At 42.0% G+C, this 26,576-nt stretch overlaps 1 protein-coding gene across 5 annotated transcripts in view; it reads left to right on the plus strand.

The window, feature by feature from the left end:
• Positions 1–26,576, plus strand: part of GFRA1 (GDNF family receptor alpha 1) — a 380,929-nt gene that overhangs the window by 15,945 nt on the left and 338,408 nt on the right. For all 5 annotated transcript variants that reach the window (XM_069239268.1, XM_069239269.1, XM_069239270.1 and 2 more), the window contains exon 3: positions 4,234–4,317. In XM_069239268.1, coding sequence (XP_069095369.1) covers positions 4,234–4,317 — 84 coding nt within the window. The remainder of the gene's footprint in view (positions 1–4,233; positions 4,318–26,576) is intronic.

A 26,576-nucleotide genomic window follows, 5' to 3' on the forward strand; every position in this document is an offset into this window, starting at 1 on the left:
AAGCATAATACTGAATTTCGGTTTAAAAAAGTAAAATAAAATTCGGTATTTTCAACATACCAACGATCTGTAATGGGTGAACACTTTGTTAAGCACGTTGTGGTGTCATCTGCAGACTGTGCAACACCCATAGAGAAGGCAGGGCTTTTTTATTCTGTCTTTCATGTGTTTGGTTAGGAAGCTGTGCGTGGTTAGGAAGCTGCAGTGTGATAGAGGTGAACAGACACACAATCACAATGCTGCAGGTATTCACAAATATTTGCAGTGTCCTCCCTACACGGATTTGTCCTTTCTTACTTACAACTTTCTATTGCTCATTGCCAAGTGGCGCAAAATGCCACCTAGATGCAATTTGGATGGGACTTCGAGGCAGACTAGGAAGGGCAGACAATGAATGGAAAAGTATTTCTCTTGCACAAAAATAGATTTAAATAGACATTTTATATTTGCCTACCCCCAAAACGTTTAGAAACTTCATAATGTGGATTATTAAAATATATTTCCACCCCAACACATGGACGTTTTTGTGATTTGGCTGATATATAATGTACCCCTGCAAAGCCGAAGCCCCATGGCCCACTTTGTGGTATTTAAAACGTTCTTCTGAACCGGTCCAGAGGTGATGGACAAGAATTTCTTAGTGTGTGAACACAGGACTACCATGGCTACAAAGTATTCAAAACAGCACAATAGTTGCCGACCATAGGTAGGAGTGGTGAAAACATTCAAATTTCCCTTCATCACAAACATTTTCCAACTTTTGCAATAGGACTTTTTATTGAAGAAATGCAAGCATGCTAACCTACAGCATTCAACAAACCACGCACAAGAATGAGAAATTAAAACAAATTAATGTTGCGAAATAAACCAGAAAAACAAAGAAGTTTACATAATAGAAATTTAAAATATAATTGTATTTGCCACCTCTTTGAAAATAGTTTATTTTCAAGAAAGGCAGCACAAGAATATCAAGCTTTTCCTTGCATTACTTGTTATTGCGCTACTTCATCAATGTGCCTCTTGCAAAGAAGCCCAAAGAGTATATACTGAAAAAGTGGCAAAACGTAACAAAGGAGGTCCTACGATTTAATCCAGTCAGCTGCTTGCATACAGAGTTTTGACATGACATAATAGCACATGGCTACTGCCAGGTTGCCTTGTCTGTTTGAACAAGGAGGGGCCTCACTGCTGGGCGTCTACTTAATTTTGGATCTCCATGCTACACCAGATCTCATTGAAAGGGAAAACGTCTGCACAATTCTCACAAAATAATGGCTGAAACACAATACATCTCCCTGAAGTTGGTGAAAATGGCCAACATGTGATCATTTGGTAACCAGTTTTCTTTAATACCTACTGGTATAACCCCTACTAGTTCCACATAGCAGAAGCCTCAGTCAGTTAATGCATCTGGGACCAGATGTACGAAGAATTATTCTAGTTACACATGGCCCGATTCACATAATCAGGCCGTTTTTTGATCAGAAAAGTGCCTATTGGTATGTACCAAGCCCTATTTGGGACTCGGTGATCTATTACGGAATCGCAAATTGGGTAGGAAAGGGTGTGTTTAGGGTGCCCTTTCCAATACTTAAGCTCAGTGCTATGTGTGAATGTTTTGCAACCGAAATGCAGTTGCTAAACATTTGTATTTTACCACCAACTTCAAGTTGATGGTAACCCATTCACAAATGTCGCAAATTGGAAGGGGTCCCTTGTGGACCCCTTCCCCTTTGAGAATGGTTTTAAAAATATTTTTTAAGAGCACTCTTAAAAATAAGACGAAAACCTTTAATTTTTCTTTTTAAAACACATCAGTTTTCCTTTGAGAAAAGCAGGCTGCATTAAAAAAAAATGCTATACTGAAAAGCAGTCATAGACATGGTCTGCTGACCCCTATAGGCCACCATCCATGTGATTTTTGCCATTCCTAATTGGCCGCAAACCGACACCTACCTCATGAATATTAATGAGGTAGGTCTATTTGCTACCCACCGGAAATCACAAAAAGTGTTCAACACACTTTAGTATATTTGTGTTTGCGGATTACCAAATAGCAAATCACAAAAAATCACTATTTGGTAATAGCAAACCATTCCCTATGTACATCTGGCCCCAGGTGAGGAAAATATCCTCTGATGTGCCTTTCACTGGTTCATACACTGTTCTGCCTGCCTTGGCTATATTCCATTCATGTTGGATAATTGTAGCATTTTTTTAAAGTAGTAGTTTAAAATACAGGTCTTAGAAACCTATATGGGTGCTTTGTTAATTTTCAGTATTAACAACAAAGCCTTAATTGCTGGAGAATAAAGTAGTCCAGCTGTTTAAAGTCCATGTGGCACAAATATGCACACTGCCTGCGGTTCATTGGCTTCGACCCAGCTGGGGTGACTCACTTGTTTCCTTTTTCGATAGTCTTGCTACACTGAATAATGGTAATAAATAGCATATTACACTCTACACATCCGCCCATATAGTTCATATTTATAAATGGATGTATAGAGAAAGAAATGGTAAGCATTTGACCAAGGAAGAAAGAGGAAAAAAAGTAGCAATGTATTATGGACCTCTCTGGTAACACCATTGTTCGTGGATATGACATCACTCCCATTATGTGTTTTGAAGTCACTGCTGTATGTGCAATAACAATAGCCACTAAAACTGTGTACATCTATATAAGGATATGGAGAGACTGACAGACAGATGGGCAGGTAAAGACAGGAAGGTAACCCCATAGACCAATAGAGACATAATTGGAGAGGACAGGAATAGATCTACAGGAGGATGCACAAACAGACAATGCATTACCTACAAACATATTTTATACAGAGGTCAAAGAGGGCAGAGGGGTGGCAGAACAACCTTGCTGTAGTTTGAAAGGGTTTCCTCGACTGTGAGGTGAGAGAAGAGAGAGACAATTAAATAAGAAGTAAGCCTTCCCTCCAGGGTGCCTATTCCTGAAACACAATGGGTGCAATTGTTTAGTTGGTAAATCAAAAGGCTGCTTGGGAAGTAGGCTTTAACTGATAGAATAGGGAATTTGTCATTTTAATGGAAACTTATACAAAAGGTTTGTCCTAGGTACAGTCAGTGTATTACTAAAACATCACTTAAGAAAACACAGTTAACATTTAAACACAATCTTTTTGAACTTTTTGGCACAGTCTTATTTTTCTGTGTGACACATTTCTGATACTGTGTGTAATAATTATTTTAAACTAATGACATATATTCACAGTGCTTTCAATCGCAGGCTTTGGCCTCTTAGTACCGTAAAAACGCATTACTATTTCCTCCGTGCACTAACCGGGATTCAAAACGGTGATCGCCTGGTTACATTCACAGACATCTGAAGTGATCAAAATGCATTTCCCACAGATACACTTAAGTTGTATTTATTTGCGTGCATTATGTTGTAAATCAAGTTTCCTTTAGGTGAAGGGCCAACAAAATTGTTATAGAATATTGTGTTCCCTTTAGCCACATCTCTGATACCACCCCTACACTCACTGACCCCGTCCTCATTGTATTCACAATCACAGTTCACATAGTTTTCTTTAGAAACTTCCATCACAGATTTTTTTTTTTTTGCTAAACTTTCCTGGCAAAGGTTTGTATTTTAAATAATGTGTTTTTTATAATGTGATCAGTCACTGCTTGGTTGACTTTGCATAGTATTCTCAAACCTCTCCGCTTTACAGTACTTTGAAAGTCAATTGGTTGGAATTTGAACATTATAATCAGAACCACTGGAATTATGAGAATGTGGGGCTGCGGTGATTTTTGCACAATCGTAGGTTTGCCGTATTTATCACGTAATCCATCATCTGCACATATCTATAGATTTTAACAAAAAATCTTTCTAGACGAAACTGTTCAAAAGTCACTAAAAATGCAGTAATACATGTTGTAGCGCAGTAGAAAGTCCTTTGCAAAGCTGTGTTAAACTGGTACTAATGAGGTGCAACCAGTACCCAGACAGTTTTACCGAGTTTAATATGCTGAAATAATGAAGTAATATTATTACAAAATGTGCCATATTACGTTGCATAATGTGCCTCTTCTTAACGTATCATTTACTCAACCCTGCTGCGTAATTTGTCCCTCTCCTTCCGCATAATACCAGTGGCCCTGTTTATAAGACACATGAATACAATAGTCACTGCCCATGTTCTTGATGAAATACTGATTGCTCAGAAATAATTAGATGATGTTGTATGTTTCCTGCAGGGAATGACTTACTGGAGGAGTCGCCTTATGAGCGAGTAAACAGCAGACTGTCGGACATATTCCGATTAGCTCCCATCACGTCAGGTAAGAAACGCCACTAGTTTGGACTTGCACGTCTCAACATTCCTAAAATGTGTGTACCATCTCCCTGCACAAAGCATAATGGGCGCGTCAGGTTCAAGGCGGATTTGACCAGTATGTGCTGAAATATACATAGAGTTTTCCTATTAGGACAATAATTATTTTTTGTAATTTAAAACGAGGCGTTGTATATTGCTAGACAGATAAAGGTTTTTTATAAATGGGGACCAACCACATTGTAAGAGCAATTAGCAAAGACAAGGCTGGTATCTAAGTTCTGTGCATGGAGTTGCAAAAGACACTGAACAGGCCTGACCGGGACCAGGCAGCAATTACCTCTCACCAGCGCCAATGTCTTTGAGATTGTTTTCTGGGAGTTCTGCGCGCTTTCCGAAGTGACTGTAAGTGCGCAGCTTGCCTGCAGGTGGCGGTCTCTTTCCCCTTTTCATGTTCTGCTCTTTGTTTAAATGGAATCTGATCTGCGCAGAGGATTGTGTGCTAAGCGTCTCCATTACCCAAGATGAGAAGACATAATCCATACATGCTGGGGTGTGGGAATCCTAGCCGAGCAGTCCCCCTCCCTGCCTTTTGTTTAAAAAAAAACTGCTTACTAGTTCATTAAAAAGTCTCTCTTGTTTTGATTTCCGCCGCCTATGTCTCAGATGTTTGGCAACAAAGGTTGTTTTGTGCAAAAAACTTGGCTTATTGGGAATGCTGTGGTGCTTTGTGTTACCTCGTCGTACACTTTTAATTGTGTGTATATCTTTTCAAGAAAGCTGCGTGAATGGGACCACGCTGTCTTTGATTTTCACGCAGTGAACGTGTCATTTCTGGTCTTGTGTGAATGTGATACATTGAGTAGTTGACAACTGCAGTAGGGTTTCATTTCAAAGAGCTCAGCCTTCCAGTTTCTATCATTGGTGGACAAAAGGCTATTTTCGTTTCCGTCTTGACACATATGGCTCAATATTTGAATGTTAATGTTTGTATACTTTTCTTGTGCAGTTAGAAGTCACAGTTACAAATGCTTCTAAACACAGAAAAAGTTATGTAACACGGTGCTTTATAGGTCCTATCTGGAAAAAAAACAAACTTTTAAATCACTTCTCCAAGCTAATGGTGGAACTGCCGAAGTTTTTTTCTCAGTTTCCACAGACATTTCATGTAGAACACAAATAGGCCTATGCTCACAGTTTCTAGAATGTTTTGCCCATCACCAACTTGGTATCACTGTATATGTATGTATATATATATATATATATATATATATATATATATATATATATATATTTATATATTGTTTTTTGCAGAAAGCATTGGGCCCAAGTAAGTGGGCTTCCCTTGTTTAGAAAAGTGGTAAATAGAATTTCTAATTTTTGCTCTTCACTTTATGCTTTTAAAGCACTTTATATAAAATTACGTTTGTGTTTTATGAAAAAGAATCAGTCCCTGGGGTTGCTTCAAATTGTGGACATGTTAAAACTGATGCTTCTGAGTCAGTGGTAAGTTGTTTACTCAAAATGTAATGCATACTTACCTCTCTCTACACCATTACATCTTTATTTTCCGTGTTTTCATTAGCGCTAGAGTCTCTCTTTATGTTTTCAAAGCACGCTTAAGTTATTAAATACTATGTACCACTGGCAATTTTAATGAAACCCTACAAAGCATCTTATAACTGTCAATAATGCTTTTAAGCAGGTTCTGCGTTGCGGTTTGTCATCACCTATTTCGTTGCTAGATGTTGTTCAATTAATTTTCTCTATTGAAGCGGCGTTTTGACATAATACCTGCATTTGTGCCGCATTTTTGAGTGGAAGGGCTGCTCTGTCCTCAGGGGGTGGGTGTATGATCATCTTCCATTGAAACAGTAGACATCAGTCATTAGTCTGCTCCCTGCAGAGCCGGGCTTATGTTATAGTGAAAATGTCAACATTCTCTAGGCACTGGATGTCTTGTCGTCACTCCTCTTGTCTTTAGAAACATGGAAGGGGTGTTTGGTTTCTCCTTAAAGAAAAAAGCCCACTGACTGCACCAGAGGGGGAAATGCTGTGCAGCGTTTGAGAGGTTTAACTTAAATTCTTCCTCATATGCTTTGCAGGGTCAGACTAGCATCACCATTTTGTTGCACCACTTTAGGCATAGTTCTAAACAAAAAGGTACAGTAACACATACTTATAAAGCCAATAGGTCTTTCTTTTGTGTCTTTGCCAATGTTTGTTAGCCATGCTGCACAGCATTCCCGATGCTGTGCAGCACGGCTAAAGTAAAACAAAGGAAATTAACTTTTGGTTGGCTGCCTGCATCATTTTGTAGGTGTGTGCACGACGCATGCACGCACCTACAAAATGATGCGACCCACCCCCTTTCTATATTTTTCATTATTGATCCGAGTGGAATTAGTAACTAAAAACAAAACGTGTGGAAGTGGAAACAACCGGGGAAAGCAACAGGGAGGTCAGAAGCAACACAGAGGAGGGACATGGAAGCAACATAAGGACAGTGGGAGGACATGGAAGCTATACGGGGAGGGTGTGCGTACAGATGCGGAAGCAACACGGGGAGGGCAGGCAGACATGGAACCAACAGGGCGATGGCTGCAGACTGATGCAGCACTCAGGCAAGTGCAACAAGAATGGAGGCTGGGAGAAGCACATGGGAACAGGCAGTAGAACAAGTGGGGAGAGGGGCGAAGTACACAGGGGGAGGGAAAAGGCCAAAAACACGTGAGTAATTCTTAGGCATTGAGCACAGACACTAGGCAAAAACACACATGATAAAGTGTTAATGTTCCATGGGAAGGGCAAAAGTAAGATTGACAAGCTGGTACACAAATAAGAAGCAAGCGAATGAGAGCGGCAAAGAAAACCAACCAATGATAGGCAAAGGGTGGGCTTCAAGCCCCTTTTATGTTGATAGTAAGCCACACTATACCTTGAAACATACAGCACATGCATTATCTAGTGGGTTTGACCTAAAAAGGAAACATCCTCCCTGACCTCTCGTGCATTGTTTGTACTTTGTATAGTCCTTTTTCGTAAGGTTTGCACCCCCATAATTGAAGCAGAACTCCACATCCTTTGTGTGTTAATAGCAGTCACAATAGAATCACCTTCCCCAATGTACCTCATGGATTTTGTCACTATCTCTGTAGGTTTGGAACCAAAGCTGGTGCTGGTGTATAACCTGAAAAGGGCTGCATACTCCTATTAATTTCCAGCAGGACAGAGAGAATATCCATGGGGACCCACAGGGTTTTCTTTCTGTTTAAGTGTGGGTGGTGCGTGCACCTGTCTTCCAGCCATGGGTTGAGACATTGTAGGTTCATCAGAGATCAAGAGGGCCGCCGTCACCGTATTAAGTCTCAAATATGGTCAAAAAATACAATGTGGTCATACATTACAAAAGGACCAGGATAGAAATCTGCTGGATAATCCATGTTCGTTAAATGAAGGTTAATTCCCTTGTTAGAGTTGATTGTGCGCATAAGGTTCAGAAAGATGTCTTGTATGGGTTTACAAGAACGCCGTGCATTAGCCTTAGTGCATTCCATAGCCCCGGCCATTGCATTGTGACAGTTCTTCCTCTTTATAGCAACAGTGTGTTCAGGGCAAGGAATCAGTCGATGTCCTGGGGATGTGATGCTGTGCTTTGTTGTAAAGGTATTTGACAGCTTTCCCATCTGCATATCTGTGGGATAATGGAACAGGTTGTAGGTGCTTCAGTCAATCACAGTAAAAGTCGTGATTTCGGGTCAGGGAGATGGGCTCCCAAGTGTTCTTCATGACATCCAAGTGTCCTCAATGGAATGAACAACGTTCTAACGGCTTGTAAATGTGTAGTTTTTTTTTTTTTATGGGGGTTATTGTTTGCTGTTTCTAGAATGTAATGTGAAAGTGACAGTCTTGTCTAGCGTGGATGATAAGCAGCCCGAGGTGGCTGGGGATGGAGTGTTGGCGCTATGTAAGTAAAACAAATTCATTCATTTCTCTTTGAGAGGGAGATTGGGAGAGCAACAGTAACTTGCCTCGATCCAGGCAAAGGAGAGAGAAAGGATAAGGAAGATGGTGGACGTAAAGTTTGTAACCCACATGCTCCCCTAAATGTTTGCAGAGCCCTAAGTATCCGTTTCCTGAGATCGGTACCTTCTGCCTTCATCCCTGTCTCATTACTGAAAGGATGCCCCCTCCCAGCACTGGCTGTGTAGCCCAGACTCTTTGATCAGCGCTTTCTCATTCCTATGTAGCAATGGAAGTACTTGTGATTGTCACAAACTGCAAGGAACACATTCGTCTTATTTTGTGTGTAGTTGAGAGGGGCTCGCATGAGAGGGACTGACCAAGCTCTCCCTCCAAATGATCTACATCTGAGATGTAGTAGTAAATTGAAGGGCTGCATAAAGTTATAATTATTCATAGGCATATTTGGGATTGTGTTTTATTTATAGGTATGTTTAGGTTTGTGTTTTATTCACATGTATATTTGAGGTTCTGTCTTAATTATAGGCATATTTTGATTTATGTTTTATTCATAGCTATGTTTGGGGTTGTGTTTTATTCATAGGTTTGTTTGGAGATGTGTTTTATTCATAGGTATGTTTGGGGTTGTGTTTTATAAGTATTATTCGGGTTGATTTTTAGTCATAGGTATGTTTGGAGTTGTGTTTTATTCATAAGTAAGTTTGGGGTTGTTGTTTTTACCCTGATTGGGAGGTTTTCTAATTTAGTGCACAGGTGCACAGGTGTACATGGAGCACTGGAAGAATTACTTTGGACAGGGTAGCCAAGCAAGCTATCTCCATGCCACACTGGCACATTAGAAATCTATCTGCCACGGCACAGCAAAGCACAGCACAAGCCATCACACTTTTACACAGCACAGAGTAACTCGCATACTTCAACCCAGCAGTGCACATACTGATCCTACCCGGTAGCATGTGCTCAGCTTGGTGAAGGCCTCTAGCTACATACACTAGACTTTAAACAATCCTTCCCAGGGAGTGCTTGAAAACAAGCCTAAACCTCTACTGTTGCAACATCAGTTCTGTCTTGGAAAGATCCTCACAAGGGCCCATTGAAGCCTTCAGCAAGCCCTTTAAGACAGTGTTTCCCAATTTGTGGGTCCCTGAAGCCTTCTCAGGGGGTCCACAACTGCTTAGAAAATTAAATATCACTAACATATTAACAAAGTATATATAAATAAAGTGGTTAAATGTGCAATTGAAAATCTTTAAACATACTATAAATGTCAAGGAATTTGAAATTGGAGGCTAAAAGTTAAATGAGTGTCCTCAGATTGATTTGTGGCAGCAGTGCAGGCGCATCACACAGAATATGGTATGGAGGATGTGCGGCTTCAATTAAATTCAGAAAAGCTCCAACCCTCCTATAAAAAATGTATTTTTTTATTTACATTTGTTTGCAAATTAAATAACATGTTTTATCATTTGTGTATGTGTTTGAGGAATGATTGTTTCTGTATTTTTTGTGTATTGTTTTGTGGCTCAAACCATCAATAGTGTTAAGGCTGAGGTCCCTGGCTTCCAGTAATGACTCAGTTGGGGGTGCTCTGGTTTAATAGTGATTTAGTGTGGGTCCCTGGGTTCCAGTACTGATAAAGTGGGGGTCCACAGAAGTCAAAAAGTTGGGAACCACTGCCGTAAGGAACTGAGTCACTATTAATACTATGTATGTAAACAGGCTGTTTACCTTCTACTAGACTCACATTGGTACATTTACGAATTTAGAACTACTATATGTATATATGTTATGCAAATATGTTTTACTTTGCTTAATACTTTAATCTTCTTGATGCAAACTCTTGTGTCAGGACTGTTGTAAAGCGCTCTGTCACTAAGTCGGGCCTGGACTATGCTGTACAAAACTGGTAATAAACAAAAAAGTAAATGTGAATGTAAGAAGTTTGACATGAAATGATGTAGAGGCAGACCAAAGGAACTGAATGTGATGGTCGAGACTCATGCATGTGCAACTGGATGGCAGACATTGCAGAAGAAGCAGTCACTAGGGATTACTCTCAGATGTACCACACTATAAAATACCTCCATCAAAGAAAATAGCTTGTCTCATAATTCCTTTTCTCTAAATACGTACTTGGCTGAGAAGTGCCCGCAGGCATTAAAAACACTGCATATCTAGGACATAGTTCATGTACCTAGATCTTATTTTCAATTGGATGTCTTGGGCATATGCAAGGCTGATTTCCAGTATGAAAGAGTAGGCTGCGCCCAGCTCCCTTTGGAGTGAAATTGACCAGGGTGTGGTTAGTTGCTGTAAATTATAAAAATGGAGAAAAAAAAATCGACTTTTCTCCAAAAAGGAAATCTTTTTAAGTCATTGTTATTCATAACATTAGTTTGTGTACATGAGGTGCAGAATAATCGGTGTCCATAGCATGGACCTTGATTCACCAGCATACCGGGTATCATTTATTCCCCACCCCCCTTTTGGGCCCTGTTGGTGATCTGCCAAAAGGAGAGCAGGAAGTGGAAATGAGCATATTTTTACACACCTTCTTTAGGTCGAGATTAGCAGCGTGCAAGGGCTGTTTTTTCCGAAGTGTTGGTATGTATCTGGGCTTTTAACCACGCCCACCGCACGCCTGTCACTATCACTCATTCATGGGCTTGCCTTTCAAAAATCCTTGGTTTTTGTTGGTAACTGCTCTACCTTTGTCCCTCGTTAGGGCGTTTTTTTTCATCAACCCTGGTACATGGATAATTGCACTTTTGTCAATAACTTTGACTGCGAGCAAACTTCTTTTTCCTTTTGACTCTTTCTTCGCGCTCATGGCGGCGCTTTGAATCGGCTCGCTTATGTCAACTGTTTCGTTTTTTTATTTTCAGTTTGTATGGCAAGAAAAGACCAGTTAGGAATTTACAACGCTAATAGCTCTAACGCGAGCACACACGAGACCCATTGCTTTGCAAATGCTTGTACTTTCTGTTTTTCTTACCGTCTTAAGGAGCCCTCAGACTTGGATAGAAAGAGCAATGGCAGGGGTATGAAAGTAAAAGTCTATGGAGGAAGCTGACACACCTGGACAGACCTGATTGGCATCCATGGACAGAACAACCGTTATTTATTGATCCATTTGTACTTCTGCATTTAGAATTGGGCTTGTGATGAGACCTCGTGATCCCAGTGCCAGCATTCTGCACCCTCTGAAGAGCTGGGTATTCTTCCTGAGGTTACCTCTAAGGGAGTCTTTTTTGGTTAGATGTTTCTGCAATAATGGTGTCCACTGCATATTTTATGCCAGTCTTCTGTTTATCTCAGACGTGCCTCCTTAGCAAGTTATTTGGCCCTTGACCTATACGTGTTTCCAAATACTACTCACTGGAAAAGTGTACATTGATAAGGTGGGATGAAAAATGCGGACTTATGGCACTTAGACAACACAAAAAGGGATATACGGAATGTTTGAATTAGTCTTTCACACTGATATTTACTTGGTGCACATTTGATCCATTGTTTAATCTTATTTTCGCCATTCCGCCAGCCAGTTTTGGCGCTGCCCCAAAAGGGACAGTTGAGTTTTAACTCCAAAGTACTGTCTATTCAGAACAGGACCACAAGTAAACACAGATGTGTTTTGGCCCCCCAGTTCCTCATACCGTATGGGTAACCTGGCAATCATATAGTTCACCCGAGATAGGAAGTGTTGCATACTGATGGGGTGGGGTGAGGGATAATACTTTTATTGTGCTTTTCAAGTGAACAGTCAAACGTTTTAGTTATACAGTTATATCAGATTTCACATATTTTCAGTTGCAGTAAATTTCACATACTTATCCTTTTAGGTGCCGAGCTATAAAGCAATTGATCCAGAATCACACAAATTTCAAGTGAGCACTGAGGCTGGACTAAAACCCTGGTCCTCGGGTTCCAAAGTCCACAGCTTTCCACTAGACCACATCCTCTCCCTCATTCTCACTTTTTGACTTGGGTTTCGTCCTTTTCAGTTTGCAGTTGCAGAAAATTAAATGTTTCCTTCCCTTTCAGCTCTCTGGTTTCACAATGTGTTGTTTGCTGTCTGTCACAAACAAATCTAAATTTTGCCTCGAATGTGCGAAGGGTGCCAGATGGTCAACACTTCCTTAGCATCATCTCCAGCAGCAGCCCTGGTGTGAATCCCAAGGGATCGAAACCAGCCTCCCGGTGTTAATGCCAACAAGCCTGCCTGTAGGCTGTTACGCCGCCAAGGTACACACCCGAGTGCAGTCTATCAGTGGCGACGTACACTGGTCCGGACAAGGTCGGGAAGGCATACTCTGACCTCACACTCTGCTATTCTTATGACATGTATCTTCATGCACATTACTTGACCAGAATCATTGGCTTTGCGAACTGAGGCCATGCTCCCTTTACCTTGATGACATCACTTTGTTGACCTCTTATCTGACTCTTTGCCATTCTACATCCTCCTGTCTGCTCCTGAGGGAGCAGGAAAGGGGCACGTAGTTGGAACTACTGAACATAAATAAGGCTCTTAGATTGGTTCTCTCACCCCAGGTGGCAGGGTGACAAGGGCAGTGCTGGGTATCTCGAAGGTACAGCCATGGGTAGCAGCTTCATTCAGCATTGGCTACCTCTCATTGACATCCTTGTTTAGCTTTTCAACGTAACTTTTCATTCTGTTAACTGGAATTATTCCCATTTCATGTACTTGCAGAAGGCAATTTAAGTCAAGGTGCCAACGCTCCTGTTCATATGTAAGTGGTGATTGCTATATAAATAATACAGTAAATGTATATCTGAAGTTGTGCTTTCGGCCCAGAAAGACAGGAATTTGACCATTTTTCAACACTACCATCCGTAATTACTTAAATGGAGGGAAACCGACATTAAGAGGCAGTGAATATACAGAATGTGTACCATGACATTTGCCTGACTGAACGCACTGCATGGGCACTGTTTCTGAATTCATTCCACTACCTGCATGATGCAGCTGGCCTGCACTATGCCACCTGGGCATATAGAAGGAGACTTCCGTTGTTTTCTTACATTGACTCTTCTTAAGGAGCAATTGTGCCACAACACTCACTTTTATGAAGTCCCTAACTTTTTTATGCGACTTGCTTAAAGAATATTTGCTGCTCTAATTAGAGGTTATGCAACAGAAAATTCCACACTTGGGCTGATGACTCAGTACGTAAATCAATATTAAAGATAATGGCCTTAAAGATGTACAGAACCAGTCCTTGGAATGCAACAAGCATGCACTCCAAACCCTGTTACCCGACTATAACGTGACGACACCCAACAGAGAGGCTACCCAAACACTTGTCTCGCTCACGGAGACCAATTTGTGTCATGCTAAATTCCCAACAATGCTCATCTAATAGTGGAAAACAAAACATTAATTAGATGCTGCCCATCCAAAAGAAGACAATAACCTTTTAAAGAGCGCTACTCGTTCATTTTATATTGATGCAGTAATGTAGCACACAATCAACAGTTCATTTTAAGCAGAAATCGTCAATGGAAGCTGGTGAGGTGTTTAAAAAATTGTTCAGATTGACGTCACGTGTGGAATCAAAGCAAAATGCCCAGAAACATTTGGCATTACCAATTGCCTTCTGGGTTGAATAATTTATCTACAAGAGGTGATTGGATAATAACCGTTCAATGCCATGGTATCAATAGAATACATTTTCTAAGGTCTACTTCTCGGACTTAGGCCCTCATTATGATCTCGGCGGTAAAAACCACAGAGATCAATGCTGGTGGTCAACAGAAGACCGCCAGCGCGACTGCCCCCTTGCCATCCGTATAGTGTTTCCCCTGCTGGGCCGGTGGGCGGAGACAGTGTTTCTGCCCGCCTGCCCAGCAGGGAAAAGGGTCATAACATTGACAGTGGCTCCAAATGGAGCCGCCACCAATGTAGGTGTGCGCCGGTTGCAGCAGCACTCGTTGCGCAGATCACTGCCTGTAAATCGGGCAGTGATCTGCGCGATGGGGCACTGCACGGGGGCCCCTGCACTGCCAATGCCAAGTGCAGGGGCCCCCAGAGGGGCCCCAGAGCACTCCTCACCACCAGGGAAAGGCTGGTGGAAAAAGAGATCATTATCGGAAGGGCAGCTCTGCTTGCAGTGCTGCCCTGTCGGAAAATGATTTCCTCCACCGTCAGGCTGCCTGTCGGCAGCAGCCTGGCGGTAGAGGAGGGCCGCCACAGGCAGCCCTCAATGTGACCATTATATGCCAGTTCGAACCGCCGTGCCGGTGGCGGTCTTTGCCACCGCCGCTGGCATGGCGGTCTGAACCGCTGGAGTTCATTATGACCCCCTTATTGTCCTACTTGATAACGTGGTTCATCCTCTGAGTTCAAGAGCAGCTCTTCAGCATCCTTTTTAACCATGCAGTCAGGCAGTGGGTGCTGTGCCGCCATCCATCTATCCCCCCCGACCAAATGACCTTGTCGGTGTCGGCAGCACAATCATCATATCCCTTTCAATCAATCAGACAGATCCATTACAAGAGATGTCCTCGAATTCATTATGCTCATTAAAAAGCATAAGTTATTGATCAACCAATCAGAAAGTGAGAATAACAGGGATATCAAGTGTCTCCTATCCCTGTACCCATTATTCTTAGCTAGGCATCATTTACTGGTGTAAAACAGCAGAGCAACGCAATTTTTTGTAACCACAAATAATGCAGTTCAGCTCGCCAGAGGGCTGACTTCTATGACTTTGGGGTTAATACGTCAATTCCGAGACATTGCACCAATGACCTATTCTGTTTTAAAATACATGGCTCCCTTCAGACACAGCTGTAGCAAGGCAACATTCGAATCAGTGTCAGGACAATGAGGACACATATTTATTGATTATCTCAATGAGAGATTGGTCCATAACTCAGACCATGGCTGTAACATTTGAAAATACTTTAGATGTTTTATAGTCAAAATGAAAAGCAAATACATAAGGAGTGCTGAGGTAGACCAGGAACACGAATCTGTGCCCTTTACAGGCACTAGTTGTCAGTTAAATGTGTTTCCTTTTTACATTTAATGTCTGTTACTCACTAAATGATAACACTTTGTTTTTATGTAGTGTTTGCTGTCCCAGATTTCTAGTTTCTTAACTTTGTAGATAGTAGGTGTTGGTGTCGTCCTGCCTAAGTTTGAGATGCTCTTTACTGACCTCGTAAGATAGTCTCTGTCATAGATAAGATGCCAAGGGTAGGTTGACCTTGACTGTGCGATAGGCGGGTGAAAAGTCTTTGTCTAACTGTTCCGTGTTATACACCACAATAGGAGGTATGAAGGGCATCACACCAACAAAGGGAAATGCCAAGATAGTGTTTGCATTAAAGGCTGGGCTCTGTTCCTGATCTCCTAGTGGGACTCCGTGATCCATCCAGCCCCCTTCCTCCACCACTTTTCATACGTAAAACATTGACCATGTTTTTGAGGGATTGGTCATCATTTAGTTGGAAGGGATGGTCTGAAAACTGGAAATAGCATTCATTTTTTTCATTTCTATCTTGTTTTTGACTTTACAATGTCACGTGTTTATCAAAAATAGATGTGATTTTTTTTTTTATTGTTTTGTATTTATGCTTATTGATAATTTATTTCAGTGCTTTGCATTGATTTCTCATATATTCCACCCCTTAATAAATGTATTATTTAATATACAGTTGGGTACAGGTGCTTTCGGTCAGGTATGGTAAGGTGTCTGTCACATTTCACCTGGGATTCTTATATACTCACTCAGACAAAAATACACACACACTCTCTCGTCTCTGTTCGGAAGGTCTTAAAACATAGTTATCTTTCAAAACACTGTATTTTAAGTACCGTTCACAATCCCCACTCCTTTCCCTTTCCACTGGCTCTTAAACCCCCCACCCCGCGCTGCTTCTCAAATAACGATTAACACGATATGCCAATGTTATTGTCAGAACATTTCAGCTCACACCCCCCCTGTCTTACTGACCAAGCTATGCCCCTGAATTCACAACTCTCTCGTGTAAAACACCTGCTCATCATCGGCTAAATGGGATAAATATACATACGGGTATTGTAAGATAATCTCACCAGACATACATGAAAATTACGTGTAAAATTAGGTTGAAGTTCCAATAATAATTTAGAAACCAGAGTGACATGGCAAAGTCTTTGAAACCTAAAGAAGAAACCGTCTATTACCTGCATACACGGGGAGCATTGTTTGGTACCCTGTGGAGAAAGATGTCTTGGAGGATGAAACAGTGGGGCTAGAGAGACAATTGCAGGCACAGCAGTGATTATCCTTCCGGCACCTCTCACGCTAACTCTGGTGCCTTGAAACTCTTTAAGTGGACCAGGACAAGTCTTCCCTGGTTATTCTCAAGACCAATAAGAGGAACCAAGTGTTGTAGTGTGTACAAATTCAGGACCCCAACAACTGATGGCGTCCTTGACACCCGATCACTGCAAAACTTGATAACCATGGTCATGAACATCTCCTAAGGCAGGGTAATGGAACACCACTTTTAGGAACGGTTTAGTCCTATTAGGGGACTGGTCATACAGCGATTCCTTCCTTCATAAAGACTCTTGTTGTTGCACAGATTCTTATCTTTGCCGCTTCTCATTCATCTGAACTAATATCACGCCCATGTTTTCTGCAACAGCACTTATATGTTGTACTGGGATTCGCAGAACTCCTGAATAAAATGTTCTATTATGCTAATTTTAATGATCAAACACCTTTTAAAAATAACAAAGCATTCAGAGGAAAGAAGTCTTCATTAACCTTGATGTGCTCATATCGTGTATCCTGTCTAAAATTAGCAATGAATTTTATGACACGTATAGATTTCTATGCTCGTGTGCATATGAAATATGCATATCATGCGCCACTGCTAGCAATGGGTCAATTTCCAAAACGTTTCTGAAATGAGGCCCTGTGTAATAGAGAGCACACATTGATGAAATTAAATAACTAATTTATTCTCAGTTAGTCGAGTGCTCTGAATTTCTGTCAGGAATAATTGTTATGTAAAATTGTATATCCCTGAATTCGTTTCGCCCCCTCTTATAGTATTATTCAGGGTCAAGAAGGGTAGAGTGACTTGCCAATGGAGCAAAATTGAAAAATCAGATCGAAAATATAAATGTTTGCTATTTTGTCAGCTTAACTGATGGGCCTTACCACATTTACAATAAGAAACACTTATTTTATTAAATGATTTGCTTTTCATAGATGTTTCTTTACAGAATGATAACATTCCTTTTGTTTACAAAAATAGTTCCGTTTTTTATGCAGGTCAATCTGTATTTGTCTCATTTTGAAGAATCACTTTGCTCTTGTCAAAGGTTTTCTTGGCACCAACTTTTAGTCTGAAATCGAGATTGGTTCAGATGTTACTTTAAGTGAACATTTTGGCCATGAGTTTGCCTTGTTGGGTTTTTGGAGGGAATGTAATGCACACGGCTTTAGCTGGGCTAGCCAGGCCCTGGCCGGTAGATCACTCTCCCCCTCTTGTTGCATGCTGCTGCAACCCCATCCTGCCCAGGCTAGTGTTGTTGACGTGGTGGTGGGTCAGGTTTTAAGCCACGATGGTCAGCCTGTGTTACTTACACAGAAGTAGTGTCAAAGGCATGGCTATCTACTCCGAAGATAAAAAGATGTGCTCTCTCCCCATGCCTAGTATCCTGTGCTCAGGTCCAGAACATTAGCTACAGCCCAGGAACCTCTCCCGGTATAAACCCGTAGCCCCAGAAGCATTATGAGAAGTGCTCCATGACCATTTTATTCGGAAACACCGCATATACTTTTAGGATGCTTTGGGATATAGCTGGATTGTAAAGAAAATGAGATGCACTTGAATTTGATCCTCTTCTACCAAAGTTTGGAATATAATCTGATTGTTTTATTTTAATACATGCAACAGTCTCTGGAATCTAAATTGGACCTCTAGGTCATCATCGCTATCATGCCATTAATTGCAGGCCACTTAAACCATGGGGCATACAAGCTCTTAAAGAAAGAGGCAAAGTATCAGTTCACCTTTTGACTTCAGTGGAGTTCCCTGCACCAGCATCGATGAAGAAACTGGACAAAAATGGGAGGAGTCTGTGTTTCTGCTGTCCTCCATGAGACATGTATAGGATCTATGACAGAGGAAGAACGTTGCTGTTTCTAGGACCTGAGAAGTAGGAGGTAGGCAGCCATGGGTTCTAAAAATCCTCCCTAATTTATTCTCAAAAACTGCAAAGGCCCATTTTATATGAGGCCTGCTTTGAGGTCCTTCTACCTCTAAGAGGAGTAGGCCCACAGTACAGCAAAGATGCATTGCATCAATGCAGTGTTGCTTCTACAACCCTCTCCGAACACCCCCCGCGATAGAGGCTTTTCTCCTTTGTTATTTAGCTGGACCTGATAACTGCAGGATGGACTCCAAAATCTGCCACTGCCTTATGGTTGTTTGCTCATGTTGCCTTCCTTCTTAGCAGCCTGATCACCTATGCCCCTTGGCTGCGTGAATCTTGTGGGCGTTCCCATGCGCTTGATGCCAGCTGGCTGCGTGTGATCCCAAAAATCACATTGGCCATGCTGGCATCTTAATTGTGCCTGTGGATTGTCTCCTGTGGCTTGGCCTCTTCATACCAACTGTACACACACTCAACACAGCCCACCAGGAAATAGTTTCCTTGGACTGCAAGCTCGCACTTTGGCAGTGCAATGGGCCACACATATACAGTACCTTAGCACTGCTGTGAATACATTCTCCCTAAAAAGGGGAGGTTGAAGTGAGATTTACTTGCCAATCTATTTGAAACTCCCCATGCCAATCTAATTTAAAGTGCCTGTGCTGCAAGACTATTACGAACATAGTGCTTTTCGGCTTCGCTTTCATAGAGTGCATGCATTCATGACTGCGTTGTGTTCTGCAAACTACAAAGTTAGCCAACTTTTTAAAACTTTGAATGTGAAATTTACAATCCACATACCTCTAGTTGTGTGGTAGCTGAGTCCCAGAGAGAAGGTGCTTGAAGTTAGCCTTTCTGCTATTTGCAAGGTGGTCATTCCTCTGTCTCGGATTGTACCCTAAACATCAGTGATAGTAGCTGTAACAGTCACTATATCGCACCGAAGAAAGTCGCTGTGCACCTATGATTGTCCATAGTAATTTTAGAGCTTCTGTGCCCAGGTGGTGAGAGCAATATTGTGGTAAATTTGTTTCCCATCCTCTGAGTACTTTGTATGGAAATCACTGTTTCTGGAAGCAAGAGATCATCCCGATGTCACGAAAGGGCCTTCAATGCAGTGCCTTGTCATAAGTACATTGTGGAGGTCTGTTGAATAGAGCTCAGTGTCACTGAGCACCACTTCAGTGCACATTAGAGAGCACTCTACCTCTGTTCACTCCAGCAGAGAGAAGTAGCAGGTGCTTCTGCACTCTGCACTCTGCACTTTGCCTAGTCATTAGTATTGGTAAGACCAAGCAGAAGAATGAGCTGTGTGAAGAGCTGTACACCTCTTCAAGTTCGAGCTGTTACCTTAGCCTGTGAATTTTCCAAATCTTAATGAAATAAGTTCAATTTCGGCCCAATTTGGTAAAATCTGTTTGTTCAAACTTTAATGTACATTCATCTCAGTAATATAATACTTCGTCAACAGGGACATTAATACCTTCTTCATAATCAGTGCTTAATTTGTAAAATAATAAGTGTTGGGGTTCAAAGCTTGGATCAGAACCCACCAGCATGTACCATGAATATTGAAGGTGCCAGATCCTAAGGTTGGATAGTCTTGATTGCACTTCATCCCTTTTTTTCTCGCCACCAGTCACTCTTGCCTCCTTTATCTCACGTGTGCAGGTTCTTTCTCAGCACTCAGTTCTCCCTTTGTCATTGTTTGTCTCTCTTTCTTTCTGCCTCGGTTGTTTTTTTTTCCCTTGCTCTGGTGGAAAGCCTGATGATGAAAAATAAGTGCTGATGCCCAAAAATAAATGCCGATGGGCCCCACCAGTAACCACCCACTCAAATTAAACACTGCCTTCACTCCACCGTTGAAGGGCGGAAGCCAGAATTTAATATATATGCGAAAGGAGGCCAAATCGTTTCCACCAGGAACCCTACACTTTCTAATTTCTCCTCCAAGTCCCATTCTAAAGAAACCCATTTCACTTAGATTTGAAACTTCTGTTTGCTTGCCAAAGCCGAAACTTCATGGAGGCAAACCTAGGCAGTAAGTAGTCTGCGGCTCCACCAGCAAGGTGGCACAAAATTGTCCCTGAAAATTAATTTAGCGGTATTGCCTGGGTGATGGGTGTCAAAATGTAACTTTACCCACAGCGCCCTGTTGTGTGTCTTCATAGCCAAGTCTAGTAATGTACCTTAAGTTGACAAGCTCCAAGAACACTGTTTCCCAATCTTCCGTCTCTGCGTTTTCTAAGGTGAGAACAGAGGGAAGTAGGAGGAAGAACACGTGTGGGCCACTTGAAGTGTGGAAAGAATTGTGAGGCACTATATACGGTGAAATGGTTCGAATCCCTTACTGTGCATCTCATCGTTATGTACAAACCTCCCATCCTGGTCCACAGGGAAAATAACACCTCAAAGTTGTGCCATAATAATGCAGATGGTGATTTTTCACGGCAGTTGAGAAACATTTCAAGGGCGTTTTAATTCTTCACTGCCCTCGATTCTGCAGTCTCTTTAGTTGGCATGCCTGTGTCTGAAGCTCCGTGTGCCCACTGCAGACACAGATGTGGCACACACGTCAGTGCTCTGAATCCGGCGAGGTTGTCTCCTTCTGAGGCTTGTAAAATCACTGCCATTGAGAGTTATGGTAATACAGCATCTGCTGCTAACGCCAGGGGATAGTTCATATTTTATCTGGGTGGGTATGAATTGCACATAATATTAAGTACTTATATAAAGCATGCTGATTACCTGAGGATGTGCTAGTGTATCTCACTCCTCCTGCCTCCATTCCAAGAATGCTGCCTCATAGTAAGGGCACAGGTTTCATACGTATAAGGCACTCTGTTAACCCATACTTTACCAACCAAACACCATCATAGTATCTTTAACAACAAGTGACGTTCTCTCTTCCCCCTTTGTTTAACTTCCATGCTTAGGTATGACTACGCATGACTCGACAGGAGCTCGCCACCAGTCATCTTACACAAAACACTTCCCACATAGGTTTAGTACAAACCAACACCCTTCAAGCCAAGCACAAACAATGGAGTAGTGTTCTACCTGACCACCAAAATGTGCGTCCGCAGTGATATGAGGTATTATAGAAATATACCTACAATACAGTCAAAACCTGAAATTAGCTCCCCTTCTCCAGTAATCTACCTGAAAGTGTCCTGTCTGGGTGGCCTATGGGAGCTGCTTGCTAACACCAACCAAGCACTGATTCCATTTCGGCCTTTCTTGCTTGGCACACTTATGCTAAGAAGAATACATTAAGAACAGGCCCTGACCCAGGGTCTCCTAATCTCCTCCAGGTGACTTACATGGCTATCTTTTCAATTCAAAAAGTAGTACAAAAGTGAAACACAACACCAAGAATGGATACACAGTTCGAAATGAAAAATAATGTTGTGTTGAGAGGTAATTTGACGTACAACTTTTAAACATGCGGTAGACAAACGTTTACATACAGTAGAAAGACAACAATTCCAGGGAAAGAGCTAGGAACATAAAAGTAAAACAATTGTTGAAATAATAGATGAAGTACATAAAGCTTTCAGCAGACAGAAAAAAAATCATGGTGAATTACAAAGGCCAGTTAAACATGCAATAACAAAGGTTATGGCGCTTTGGTTACCAAAGGATCCTGTATACAGCAGTCAGAACAGACAGTCTTTTTTTCTTGTTACAACCTCTGAGAACTGTCTACAGCAAGAAAGTGTTGTTGGTGAAGTCGCACGGGTTGTAATCTGATTCATATTAGGGTGGTGAATTGTTTTATTGCAATGTACCTGATGTAGTGCGGACCAGCCTCTAATTCTCAGAGCACTTTAGGATGAATTGTTAACAAAGCACAACACATATTCTCACCCGTGAGGTTGCATTTGCTGCAGCCAAACTGTTTCTTTAAGAGGATACAAGTCTCACTTTATGGTCATCTTTAAGTTTATGTGAACTGTTGTTTTCATTTCACGTGAAGTACTGGTGACCAAAACTGAGAAATACAGGCAAGGAACCCCCTTCTTTATTGTAGAATTTTGTCTGGGTCTTTTTGGGGTCTGTGTTTTGACAGCACCAATGTGAAGCAGGCCTCTTGCTAACAATCTACAGAGAGTGGGTTTGGGTCTGCCCCTTTCAACCACTCTTTCTTTGACCAGCTTCTTCCAGTAACTGGGTTGAGACTTTGGCAACCATTTCTTGGCTCAGCCCTTTGGAGTATTTATCTCTCACCTAACTCTATTGGCTGTTTGGGTATCTTAGCATCTCCACTCGAGGGCACTGAACTGCATATGGGACTACTTTACATCGATATCCCCCTCTGCATGGCACTCTCGAACGAGCTGAGGTTGTCTCCCTACCATATTAAACCCAGAGCTATTGGTATTGCTAATTGTAGTTTGTTTGGCAAAGATGTAAGTGTCTCGGTTTCTGTTTCGCCACGTACCTTCACATAGATGGCATTACTAAAAAAAAAAAAAAAAAAAAAGAGAGAGGAATTCTACATCTGTTACAAACGTGATGATTGTTGGTTGCGCCTGTTTTTGTATCCTTAGAAGTTTGCAGTTTTCGGAAACACACAAAAACCCCTAGTGCCATTGTCATAAACAGGTCTGGGGAAAAAAACAACACTTGCTCTTTTTTATTTTATAGAAATTCTCAGTCAAAATTAAAAAAAACTGCAACGTTCTATTACCGTCTTACGAAAAATAGACTTTGTTTATCTTGTTAATTCCAATTGAACTAAAGTTATTGAGGTTTGATGGCGCGCATGTGTAAAAGAAAAACATGCTAGGAATGTATGGGGCGGCAGGAGGATGGTTGATTCAACCCAAAACACGCAGCACTTATGGGTTAGCTGTTAAATCACATGAGTTGCCCCTGCCACCCAGAGAGCCCAGCATGAAGTTCCACTCACTCATCACTCTAGACAAGACTAATTGATTCCTTGGGGTGACCATGGAAATAGATGAAGGCTGACTGATGGATGGAGGCTACTTGGGTTTCAGAGAAGCCTTTCAGACCATTCCAGGCAAAACACTCATAGGCAGTGGAATAGATATACTGGAGTAACTGTGGGAAACTGATCCAAGGCAGAATTGTCCGTCAGACGCAAAAGAGCCATGGTCAAACATAGAGGGGTGAGAGGCTACACAAGTAGGGATCCGCAGGGATCCGCAGGGATTGGTGCTAGTTGAGAGGCCAGAGTTCTTCACTGCACTCTTAACTGATATTGCTGTGCAGTGAAAGATTAATTGTAGCTATCTGCATCGTCTGCCCAGAAGACTATTAAAATTAAATATGGAATTACACATTTAGGGAACCCAATACTGGAGAACAGCAAAAGAGCTGCGGGGAGGTATTGGAGGAACTGAGGCATGGTGCCCGGGTTATCACATCTGGATATGTCAGAATGACAGCTTTTGGGAGAAGGAGAGTCATATTGGGATAATGTGAGGAGTTAAAATTGTCAAAAAGAAGGAAGCTGCGTTACCAGTGCGCATGGCACCAGCGAAGACGCGTCTGCAATGTAGTCACCAGATCTGGATGCCACAGACAAAAAGGGCCTTACTGTAAGTGACGCGTTATATCCAGTGATGCCTGCTCAAAATGGCCTGGCACTTTACCCAGGCTCATGCCCTCAGTATCCTCTGGGCACAGACTCTGAAAGTGCCTTTGGATATGGCCCGTGTTCAGCATACTTGCCCTCATTGCTTCCTGGCAGTGCCAGCATACCATACAAGGAGAGCCACGGGCAGAAGACTCGAGCTTTGGTCATGCCTTGAGAGCCGATCACTGTAAAAGGTCTGCAGCCCTCCTTCTCCTGGGGCCAGTGCTCTGTGTGACTAACCCCTCGGCTCTACATGTGGCCTGTGCCCCGTACTCCTGCTCACAGTGCGAGCACTTCAGACTCAATGGTACATAGTATTCCTCCTCGCATTATCCACTTGGCATGGTTTTGATGTAGTGCTTTTTGCAACCAAGGTTTCAGTTAATTTTGAAATTCAATGTGAAACACAACTTTGGGACTTTCTTAACGGTTTCCAAAAATCTGCATGTAACTATTCAAAATCATACTTATGTGGTGATATTTCGTTTAAAAAAAAAAAGTTTTGTGTAAATGTATCAAACAGAGCAAAGATACAAGCAAATCGCATAATCTGGTTTGTATGACTGCACAGTTCCAACCTCTACAGGGCACACTGTACGCCCTAATTAATACCAATGCAGAGTTAGAATTGATTATAGTTGAAAATGATATTATGAGTATAACGAAAAAGGAAGTTTTCTAATTATTGGTTACAAGTGGAAAATTAAATTTGCAAGTTCTGCATTGGGTTAAGTTTTTTTTTTTTTTTAAAGAGCATTTACCTTGTCTGTGGAACACCACTGTCCTCCGTGGGAGCTGTAGACTGCAGACTTTACCCCACATGGTGCAACTCAGGTTTTAACAGCACCATGACTTGGAAGTATTAACTGTAAGCGAGTCCAACTCCTAAACTGTGCTTATTTGGACTTCTCAACATAGCACATTGTCGGGTTCACCTTCAAAATAGGAGTAGCAGGCCAACTTGTCACATATCTATCAATCTGTTTCTAATTCTTTTATTCTTTTTGTCCTATTTCAGGAACTACTTTACAGATTTCTCCCAAAGCTAAAAATAATGCTAAGGTCGACAAGGCGTTAGGTTCTGGCCCAGGGAGATGGACATTTATTCAGTATTTATTTGGAAGCTTGAATATGGAATGTAACCTTTGAAAGTGCTCTTCTCTCTGACCAAACAGCACAAAAGGTTTGGAAACAGACTAATTAATTTATAAGTTTTGGGACAGTCACTAAACAGGGCGAAGATATTAGCAATCGGAAAATGCGTTTTCTACCTAATACATAATTCGGGCAAAAAACCAAAACTAGATACTATGCCTGGACAAAATGTTCGCTTGTATTATTCGTGCAATTTGCACAGTTTCATGGTACATTCATTTTGAGGAATCTCGGGAAATAATCTAACATAAAATGTTGTATTTTTTTCTGGCGGGAGACTGGTTCATTGAGAAATTGTTTCTTATGAGACTTATTTAAGCACACATTTTCATACACCAGTGCTTTTGAAGGTATCTCGGGTGACTTTTGAATGCGAGCAAGCATGCCCTCGCATACAGGTTTCAATCAAAAGATCTCATGGTGCAATTCTCAAAAATCACGCGTATCTTTGTGTAATATTTGTGATATCTCGCAAATTTCGGGGTCAGTGGGAATATGGGGTTTCGCACACCCTCTGCAATATGCTTATTTCTGGAGTACAGTACCCAAAGATGGCGTCACCCACTTACACGGGGCTTTTCACCATTTCTGTGAGGTGTGAAGGTCTCTGCTCTGGTGCACCCCTTCGCCCGGGCGGAGCGGCTATGGCAGCAGTTGGTATCACGCTTAATCACCGTGCCCTTCCACAACACACAGCATTGGTCGGAGGCGCATGAAACGACGAGCGTGTACGTTCCCACGCTCTTCACATGACAAAGGAAGTAAAGCCACTCTCGCACACTTGAAAGGTTTCTGCCTTGGACTCCAGGCACGAATGACCTCAGGCCTCTAGACGGCAATCAAGAGGGGAAAATAGCAAGCCTCCAGCTGCGGCTGACACAGCCCCTGCCCCTCTGATCCCTGCCAGCCCTTGAGGAACCTTATCAGCTGCCCCCCTCATCTGTCACTGACAGCATCTGCAGAGAAAAGATGTCCTGGGCCTGCGTGGAACAGCTGCAAGAGCTTCTGCACTCTGTCATCAGAAAGCGCCAGCAAGATAATGTCAACACATCTTCCTGGCAAATACATCTGTGGGTACCTGCTTGTCTGCATGCATAAGCATGATGATGTATTACAAAACAGCAATAATGTACCAGCTTGCTGCTTCTTCGGGTATGGAGAGGATGTGGCGTAAGGGCCAGAGCTGCTGACTTTGGAATTGGGTCCGAGTCTTGGCGTCTCTCAACATCCTGTAATTCTGGGCAAATCACTTTATCTCCTTGTGTGTAAAAACAACAAGCATCGGCTATCCCAATAGGTCTCGCCAGTGCAAGAGCTGTTGGCTGTGCCAATA

The sequence above is a fragment of the Pleurodeles waltl genome, chromosome 6 (genome assembly GCF_031143425.1).
Source record: "Pleurodeles waltl isolate 20211129_DDA chromosome 6, aPleWal1.hap1.20221129, whole genome shotgun sequence".
NCBI lineage: Eukaryota > Metazoa > Chordata > Amphibia > Caudata > Salamandridae > Pleurodeles > Pleurodeles waltl.